The 10785-nt window shown below is 28.3% G+C and overlaps 1 protein-coding gene and 1 long non-coding RNA gene across 5 annotated transcripts in view; one reads left to right on the forward strand and one right to left on the reverse strand.

Annotated features, from left to right (window-relative positions):
* The window catches only part of LOC117168509 (protein sprint), a 353946-nt gene that overhangs the window by 293115 nt on the left and 50046 nt on the right, over positions 1-10785 (forward strand). For all 4 annotated transcript variants that reach the window (XM_033354234.1, XM_033354237.1, XM_033354236.1 and 1 more), the window contains one exon: positions 10404-10595. In XM_033354234.1, coding sequence (XP_033210125.1) covers positions 10404-10595 — 192 coding nt within the window. The remainder of the gene's footprint in view (positions 1-10403; positions 10596-10785) is intronic.
* The window catches only part of LOC117168524, an 87294-nt gene that overhangs the window by 55249 nt on the left and 21260 nt on the right, over positions 1-10785 (reverse strand). The window lies entirely within an intron of this gene.

Below are 10785 nucleotides of genomic sequence, written 5' to 3' on the forward strand. Positions count from 1 at the left end.
AAAACTTCTTCCACCAGAAGGTTTTGATACAATCTGGTCCCGATGCGGAATAGTTCTTCATCCCTCTTAATACTCTTTTCACCTCCTCGGTAGTGATGGGTGAGCATTCTTTACCAGGTGTTATGAGGGCCACACATAACTCCTTGAAGCTATTTATATTTTCTGAGTCTTCGTCCAGTCTATGCTGAACTTCGTAGACTTCTCTCCAAATATATATTTTGTGTAAAAGTAATCTTTTTGTTCAACTACTTTTTTGGAAAGTCTTCTATTTAGACAAGAAATTTTTCCTTCTATATAAAAAATGCATCCTTTTTTCCTTTAAAATCAACTGTCTTCCAAAACAGGAAATTATGTTGTTGAAAATGCAATTGTTTTTCGTTCGAGTTTAGTACTTTTTGTTCAGAATTTTGTAGAAAATTCATCTTTGTAGGTTGGAAAATCAACAATTTGCTTTCAAATTTTAACCATTTTGTTGAAAATTGAAATTAAAAAAAAATTATTGTTTTTGTTCGAAAATTCAAATGTTTTCTTGAATATTCCTCCTTTTGGACTAAAAATACATCTTTTATAGTGGAAAAGACATATTTTTTGTGGAAATAATTAATTTTGAAATTTCTACATTATAATCTGAAATGTTTAATTCCCTCAATGAAGGATTCTATGTTAAAAGTATTACAAGATTTAAATACTAATAATTGAATATTAATGGACAGCGAAAATGAAAAATATACCAGGGAGAAATCAGAGATGACTGAATTATACAATGAGATAGCCAGTAATAATCCTTAATTGAAAAGTAGTTAAACCCTCTAAACTTTTGATCTTTTGTATTGCAATTCCATTTTATCAAAAAGTCTTCCGATAGCGTAATTTACTGCCTTTTTCAATATTAAAATAAATCTCTCGTTAAAATGCGAGTCTCTATCTCCGAGAACACATAAAACGACTATAAAGATTTGTAATCCAGAAACAAGATACAATCCAAACAGAGTAAATAACACAAAACGGTAGTCGAAAGTCGAAGTCGTGAATCGTGAGCCAAGCAAAATATGGAAATTCCAGCGGAGTCGTCCCTTAATCCCCAATTCAGGGGTGTAAATCCTCCCTTAGGGATACTCGCTGACAATACACTCTAATACCGCATTATATTCCCGTAGGGTTTTACGAATGGGCCACTGGGGTTATCTCAATTTGCAGTCCATGCGAAATTCTCGATTTACTTTTAATAGCACCTGGACTCTGCATTCGCAGCTTCAAAATCTCGCCTTGCTTCCCTCCTTCCCTCTTGCCCCCTTTTCGATTCGCGAGACCGTAAAATATTCGATTTTAGCGCAACAAAGAAAAATGGATTATACTTGAATGCTGCCCCGATAGAACCAGGATTATGCCAGTGTAACCATGTTCTCGATTCCACTTTAAATATATATTTTACTTGAGAGCCAATCGCGACGAATTATGGCACTCACGGCTTTCAATCGAATTTTTTTACATTCGCCGCCAAACTGGCCGCGACTACACTTTGATCGATCGTGATTGATCGAATCGTTTTATAGTGCGTAGGCAGCATTGGTCCGCGATTCGTCTGATACTTTTTTTTAATGATTGATCAAGATTGAACCTCATCGATTTAAATCTTGAAAGATTTATCCCCGAGCCATGTCGCTGATTTTATACGTTTTTCCGGAATTCTCAATTAATTTATTGTCCATTTTCCAAAGATAACATGCCACACAACTTCATTTTTAAAATTCGCACACCTTTCCTTCATTAATTTTTTGTTTTTCCTGACTATTGAAATCTTTTAACATTTTTCTTAGAGAAACTTTTGTAGATGAAATAATTCAAACAGGGAAAACCTGAAAATCAGAGAAAAATTCGGGAATTTTGTTGGACAGTGATAGCCAGGGAAAAATCAGGGTTCTTTAAAAAAAATAGCAAAAGTCAGGGTATTTCTGTGATGAAGCATTTTAAGCAACTTTAACGAATAAACAGGACTGTCATGCAGTCTTTTTTAGCAAAGATATTTTTTATTCACCCTTTTATAAAATTACTTTTTAGTCACTTTCTTAAAGATAAAGTCACTATAGTAAATTTGTTTAATGAAAAGATCATCTCAATCATTTTTCTTTCTATAAATTAACCCATTGGTGAACTACTATTGAATTCAGGTACATACCTATTTCGGAAGTTTCTTCAATTGTTTCCAATGATTTTAGGGTATTTTTAAAGATTCCAAGAAACTTTAAATATATTTTTAAATAATTTGTAAGGAATTTCAAAGGCTTTTGAAGATTGTATAGGGTAATTTTAACAATTCCAAGGAATTTTCAAGAGCTTTAAAATGTTCCAAGGAATTTTAAAAGCATTCCAAGGATTTGGAATATTTTAGAGTCTTTCAAAAGATTCCAAGGAATGTGTAAAAGATTTAAATAATTTAAAAGTATAATAAAGGATTTTAAAGGTTATAAGATATTTTTGAAAATTTCAAGGCATTTCAAAATATTTTAAAGTACTTGAAATATTTGAGGGGATTTGAAAACATTACAAGAAATTTTGTATTGATTCCAATAATTTAAAGGCATTTTAATGGATTTTTAAGGTTTCAAGGTATTTTTAATTAATTTCCATAATTAAAAAGGATTTTGATGATTTTAAGGTATTTTATAAAATTCCAGGAATTTTCGAAATCTTTAAAAACTTTAAACGGATTTAAATATACTTTCGATAATTTGAAATATTTTAGGGCATTTAAAAAGATTCTAAAGGCATTTTCATTTATTGCAATGATCATATGGAATTTAAACGGCTTTTGAATATTTTGAGGTATATACGAGTATATTGAGTAATATTTTAAAGCATTTAAAATATTTGAGGAAATTCAAAAAAATTCCAAGGAAGTTTTAAGTGGTTTCAATTTGTTTTTAAGATTTCAGAGGATAGTATCAAATTCCCGTGTATTAAAATAATTTTAAGCTTTAAAAATCTTACGGCATTTTTAATAATTTATCAGCATTTCAGGAAATATCATAAAATCTCATGGATATCACGGGATTTTATAACATTTAAATTGATTTTAAAGAATATTTCGTGCAGTTTTAAAGATTTGAAAACGTTTTCAAATATTTTTTTGCGATTTGTTTAAAATAATGTAGAATTCACTCTGAATTTTTATTAATTAATTCTAAATTCGTCTAAGTTCTTAGGAATTCTTTTGAATTTGTCTCATTTCCTTGATTTTTTTCAGCTCATTTTAAACTTACTAAATTTAATGCATTTTGTTCTATTCTTGTAATATTTTCAATTCACTTGCATCTTTTTAATTCGCCTTGAATATGTATTTATAAATTGTATCGCATTCTTCTTATTTCCTGTAAATAGCTATAAATTCACTTTAATTTTACTCAAATCAATGACATTTCTTTATTTTTAACACTTGTTCCAATTAGTTTAAATTCTTTTGAACCTAACTTGAATATTTGTGACTTCTTCTGAATTTATTCTGAATTTGTTCAAAATCGTCTAGAATTCTTATAAATTTCATTGCATTCTTTTCAATTCAAAAGAAAATTAGTCACATTATCAATGCACATTAGTTACATTATTAATGCACTTTAGTCACTTTTAACCACATTTTGGGTTAAAAAATAGTCCCTGCTGGTCACATTTTTTATTTAAAAACTGCACTTTTTTCAAATAATTTAGCCTTTGGCAGCTCTGGTAATAATTAGTCAGGGAAAAATCAAGAAAAAATCGGAGAATTTTAAAAGCGAAGATTTGCATCCAACCTGAACAAAGATCGATGGCATAAACTCAACTTTAAAACAAGTTTTCTGTAGGTTATAGAAGGCTGATTTCAAAATCCCAAGACTTTTTCAGGATTTCCAGGTCTACTTTTTAAAAAAAATGAAAGTCTATTTTTTTTTATCCAGTCAATTCCATATTTAGTTTTAAGACATTCTACAGATCCCAGGCTTATTTTCCAAAAAATGTTTGTACAATTATTAATCAATGTAAACGTGAAGGGCTTTTAAGTAATTATTTAATTATAAATGATACTTATAAAATTTGTTTAAACTACGGATTTTTAATCATATTATTTTTGTTAATTAAAAACAATTTGTGTCAATCGGCAAATTCAAATTTCACCGTAGAGTGCTGAAATAATCATTAGGATTTTAAAATATGGGTGAATACAAAAATTCCAGTGATATTTCCTAATTATTATGACTTTTCCAGGTCTTATATCAACCCTGTAATTGTAAAATGGAGGTTTAAAACAAATATATCTGGTTTTAAACCAAAAAATACCAATATGTTTTTCTCGAGTGTTTAGTAGAAAAAATCGGTTAAATCTACTTTTTAATCAATATGAAGATGCAACAAATATTAGTTGTAATGGGAAATTAACCTTTTCTGTGAATCGTTTAAATTTAAATAGGTAAAAAAATAAATATTTAAAAACTGGGAAACGACGAGAAATTTGGAGTAGGTGTCATATTACATGTCATATTACATGCCATATTACAAGTCATATTAAATATTCGAATATCTACTAGTCAAATATTTTTTGTGTAGATACATTTTTTACTAATAATCAAACTTTTATATTATTTTGAAAATATTATGTGAAAATGTCATTGTGGAATTCAAATGACCGATGACTCATTAAACTGTCTAGCCCCCACGTAATCTACACACCGCATCCTGCTCAAGTTCATTAGCATAGAGATGATTTTTCACGTACATATTGGATCTCCATGTAATCATGAGAATTAGTGATGTTCTACGCAACACTATTAAATATACGGTCAGGGCAAAATTTGCATCGATATTCAATTTTTTCACTACCTTTTGTCTTAATTAATTCTATAATAGTAGCTTTCTTTGATGGATGGAAATTCATATTATCTTCGACTTTCTCTGCTCCTGGCTCTAAGCCCAGCAGCGTAGTCCTAATTTCCATAAAACAATATTTTATAAAGATCTGTTCCTTACAAAATTAACTCTACTTTTCTACTGAGTGGACTTATTTTGCAAAAATGTATTTTTAATTTAAGAATGATTACATTTTTTTTTAGTTTAAAGTGAAATGAAGATATATTATTAGCGAACTATAATTCGATTGACTTTACAAATAATGTTACTAGATTGTATTCATTAATTCGATTATTTCAAGGCGTTCTCTTTCCTCATATAAACAATTTTATTTAATGTAATAAGTTTGAAAAATGTGGTTTCTCTTCCATGGGTTTTTGAATAAAATGTATTTCTCTATTTTCTGTTTATTCAGATACTTTATTATTACACCCTTAAGCCATTTCCCTTTCGGGGTAGGCGTGACTCACTCGGTGGGGAAAGGAGTAATGTGGCAAAGGGATAGATCATTTTCAGATTGATCCAGAATTCTCCTGTTATTTATGTAAATAACACGTTCGTTCCGCAACACTGCTCCGACCCAGGTTGTTGATCAATCTCTCTAGCAATCATCCCAAGTGAAGATCCTCACAAAGTCGTTATGCAAGATTCCCCACTTGGGTCCATTAGTGGCCATGGTCTTTTGTTTCAGGCATCATTCACTCTACTGACACTCTTTCTATTAACTATTTGTCGCCATACTTTCCTGTCCTGGCATACTTCTCTAGCTTTTTTATGCTCATGCATTTTTTCATGCAGGCTTTCGTGTTTCTGTGACTTCTTATGTCTCATTGATTATATTTAAGGATTCCTATACTACTCTGAATTTGTATTCTTTTTATTACTTGGATTCAAAAAATTATTCACTAAAAAAAAGTTTAATTCGGACAACAAAATTATTTGGTTGCTTTAAGAACAACCATCTTTAATGTCACACTAATATTTATTTCTACAAAAAGTACGAAAAGTTCCCATAAAGTGCCAAAATTTATCATAAATTGCATTAATTACCGAACGTTTCCAAAAATTTTCGTAAACATTTTTGGATACTCTATTTTCCGTAAATTTTTTAAATTACCGATATTAACCATAAATTACTCAAATTTCCAAAATTTTTTGTTAATTATAAATTTATCATAAATTAAACAATATTGTAGAAATTTTGGGATAGTCCGAATTTCCGTAACTATATAAAATTTGGTAAAATTATAGTATATTGATAAATGAACAATAAATTGAAAATTTCAGATATTTGGATAATTTATATTAAATTTATAAATTCCGACTATTTTTAACAAAAAATTAATTTTTGTCAATTTATAAAATTATCATAAATTTTTTTAATTTTTAACGTTTTTGGTAATTTATAAAATTACAATAAATTTCTAAACTTTTAAAAATTATAAAAAAACATCAAAATATTCATAATTTAGAACATTTTTTGAAAATTATGGTAAATTGATAAATAACCAAACATGTCAAAATTTCAGCAATTTTAGTAATTTATGGTAAGTTTATAAATATAAAAAATTTTGAACAGTTTGAACATTTTTGGTAAATTATAAAATTATCGTAAATTACCAAGATTTCTAAAATTTGAAAGATTTTTGGTAATTTCTGAATTTTCCATAAATTACCAAATATATTATGGAAATTTTAGAATGGCCTCAATTTCCGTAAATTTCTTTAGATGTTGGGAATATAGACTAAACTGATATATGGCCTAAAATGATGACAATTTTAGAAATTTTGGGTATATAAAGTAAATTGATAAACACCAACAATTTTTTATTATTTTTAAAATTTTAGTAATTTATCAATTTAAAATAAATTTCTGAATTTCGACAGTTTCGGTCATTTATAAATTTACCATAAATCACACAAATTTAAGAAATTACAAACATTTTTTTTATTTATAAATTTAACATAAATTACTGCAAATTTCCGAAAATGTGGAATTTGTTTGGACAATCTGCCTTTTCGTGAATATCAATAATTTTGTAAATTCAAAAATTTTGTAAATAACGATTTATTGATAAATGACCAAAAATTTTGCAAAATTTCAGAAATTTTTACATTTTATTGTCAGTTTATAAATGCTAAAAATTTTAAATATTATGTAAATTTTTGTTAATTTATAAATTTATGTTTCTGAGTTTTCAAAATTTTTTGTGATTTATAATTTTACCAAAAATTACTGCAAATTTTCGGAAATTTTGAAAATGTTTGGATAGTCAGCCTTTACGTTAATTTTCAAAATGTTATAAAAACAAAAGCCTTTCTCTCAAAATGTTTTATTCTTGACTTCCTTCCTGACTTCCTTGAGATATCTTCGATCTTAAAATTTACTAGGTAATATGAAATCAAATTAAAATGATGAAAAACTTTAAATTTGTTGAGATAAAATTTCATTCTATTTCATCAAATTCCTAAATAAATAAAAATTCCATCCGATTAAAGCCCTAAAAGACTAAAAGAGGTTCAATTTACTCGATTTTGATATTCCTATAAACGTGTTGCGTTCTCGTGAATTGAAGCGTGCCTACAGTTGTAATATTCGTTTGACGACTCTCGTAAATCCGACAAGCAACTCTTTACCGAAATCGTAATCTGCTATGTCTGGGCTTGAGAGTCAAATATCATCGTTGGGAACCTTATAAGGGGAGTCCCCTTATAAGGTTGGCAAACGATGATGCGATACTTTCCACCTCTCACACCTGCAGATGCAATCCCAGCCTCTCGCGGTCGCGGTCGGGATGTAAGTATAAAAGATGGTAAAGTGACCATTCCATTCCTTGAAAATTGCCATTCTTATCTTTACCCTTTATGCCTTAATGCTCTCGTCTAGACGACCAACTCCACTGGGAGAAAATCGAATTTTTCTGCTTTTTTAACGCCCAACGACGCCTTCGATAAAAATTCATTACTTTACAGATTTTCACAGGAAATGAAATCCTTATCTGAGTGGAATTTAAGGTTTATAGTTTTTTACACTCAAATTTTTTTCCGATCTAAACATTCTAAAATTGTTTTTGGATTGTACTTAAATAAAAATAAATCCTACACTAACATCGGAAATTATCTACACGGCTAGTGCGAGCGGTACTAAAAATCACTGCTGACTTTGAAACTTGATTATTTGCTCAAAAAAGTGGTATGCTTTTTTAAAAATCAGTTGTAAAGCTTATGGATATACGAAACTTTCTTTTAAATGCAAGATTTTTTTCGCATTTTGTACTTTAACATCAACTCATGGCATTGCCTAGGAAAGTCGTAGAAAAAATCCGAAATTTAGACCACACAGTCTTTAAAGTCTTATCTTTAATTCAGATTGACAACAATTTAAAAATTGTATGAGTTCCCGTGATATCACTAAAAATATCCAAGCGTGTCTGTCGATTTTCAGTCTGCGATCACTTCTGTTGACCGGCCTGGCTGGTTTGGAAATTTGTTCTCTATTGGACCCGCGAAGATTTTTGATGTTGGGAATTTTTAGTCCTATGTAGGGAATTCATATGTATATTTTCAAATTTTAATTAGCTTAAATTAAAGATAAGACTTTAAAGAGTATGTGCTATAAATTTCCGATTTTTGCTAAAATTTTCCTAGGTCTGGACTTTGAAGTCCAGGTGGACAATTCGAGAAATTCTTAAATTTTCTCTTAAAATTTCTCAAATGTTATATTTTTTTCAAAAGATAAAAGCTAATGTATATGATGTAAAATAATATTAATCAATTTTTTAAAAAGACAATCTTCCTCAAAATCAAACTTTTTCTCTATAGGTCTAATAGGATAAGTTATTCATAATAATTTTTTTTCTTAAAAAGTTGTAGTCAAGACATCTCGCATACATTCTTGTCGAAAACCTGATTGATTGCGATACTTCTTGAAAATGAATGCAGTTGCTATTCTCAGTTTATTTGCTTCGTTTTCAACATTTTTAAACAAAATATAGATTGTTTAAGATTTCGAAAAAAATAAAATTTTAAGGATTATGAAAGGTTTCAAAGGAATACAAACGTTTTCTTAAGATTCGTAGTACACTTTTATTTATTTTTTATTTTGAAAATTTTTTTAGTATATTTTGAAAGTAATTAAAAATTTAAATATTACAAAACATTATTAAAAATTTCCAAAATAATAAAAAAAAAAAGAATTTTGTAAGATTTCAAGGTAATTTTTTGTTTTTTTATATAAATAAATTTTAAGCATAATGTAGTTTTTAAATATTTCAGGAAAAATTGTAAGCCTTTCTAGAATTTGGAAAAATTTCAAAAGAATAAAAAACTTTCTTAAGATTCCTGGGAAATTTATTAGTGGTTTTTTAATTTAAAAAATCAATATTGAAAGCAAATTTCAAACATTTCCGAAAGTGGGGCAATTGAAAAATCCTAAAAAATAATAGTCTCGGCGCTGTAAAATACTCATATGAGAAAATATTTGAAATAGAAATTTCCCGAAATTAAAAAAATGCAAATAATTTTTAATTCCCAAACTGGAAAATTCCGGAATAATATAAAATTCCTGTCAGTTTGTAATATTGCCTAATTTGAATATTGCTCCTAAAACTAAACAATTTAAAAATTGTTCTGAAATAAATAAATAATGAAATAAAAAATATGTTCAGCGGATAAAATTATTTCATTCCATTTATTATTGAAGAATTTTTTAATTCCTCGGATTCAGGAATTTCCCTGTGTTGGCAATTTAAAAATTTCAAATATTTTATAATGTCAGCAATTTTGATAATTCGGGAATTTAAAAATTTGGTAATATCGAAAATTTTATTTCGAAAATTTTCTTCTTTCGTAAATTTTCCAGCGGTATTTTTTAGTCATGTCCTTAAAATGTCGGAAAACAGTCTGGGAGATTTCAATGCAATATTTGTAATCATGACCTTTTTTTTTAATTGTAGGAAAGTATCAAGTCAGTTTAAAATACAATTTTGGGATTTTAGAAGTTCTGACAGTTCTAAACGCTTCTCCCAAACTTCTAAAAGTCCTAAATATCTTTTAAACTGACTGTAATTTTTTTTTTAATTCGGTAAAGTACCGTAAAATGTACAAATTTTCTTTAAAACTTTCTAGATTCTTTTTCGAAATATCTGAAATCTTAAAAAAAATTGAATTTTCTCAAGAATATTAGGAAAATTATATTTATATAACTTTAAAAACAAACTGATAATACTTTTCTAAAATCAAATCTAAGCTCGAATATTAGACGTTTAAAAACTTTAAAAAAATAAATCATTCGATTTTTTATTAAAAATTATTTTTCCCTCCAAATGCAAAAAGTACACGCAGGCGTAAAAAAACCTATCTCCTTCCACAATTTTTATGTTTTTGCGGATACCAATGTTTTACAAATTCATGGGATCTGTCACTACATAAATAAAGTTTTGCTCGTTTTTTGTGCATAATTTTTTTAAATAAATATTAACAATTGTTTTTGTGCGTTTTATATTAATAAATTGTTTATTGTTTTTCAGAGCGAAGAATCTTTATCATCCGAAGGTTCTGCAACCTCCCATGGATCTTCAGCTTCGACGGAAGATTCGGGTAGCGAAGTTGCCTGCAACATAACTCTTATCGAAAGGCTCATTAGATCTCATCCCATTTGGTTCCTCCCTGGTATTCAAAGAGCCGGTGCCTTCCACTTGTTGCAGGGAAAAGAAGAGGGGGTCAGTATTTTTACCAAAAATATTAATTTATTCAATTTTTATTATTATTATTATTATTATTGCACCGAAGGCAGTTAACGGCAGGCGCGGTTAAGGGCATGTGACACAGCTAAATACCTATATTACCGACCTCACTTTTTCAGTTCACTGAATGTTTTTTTAAACCTAAGAACTTTTTTTATAAATAAAA

This window comes from Belonocnema kinseyi, chromosome 2 (assembly GCF_010883055.1).
Source record: "Belonocnema kinseyi isolate 2016_QV_RU_SX_M_011 chromosome 2, B_treatae_v1, whole genome shotgun sequence".
In the NCBI taxonomy this organism is placed as follows: Eukaryota; Metazoa; Arthropoda; class Insecta; order Hymenoptera; family Cynipidae; genus Belonocnema; species Belonocnema kinseyi.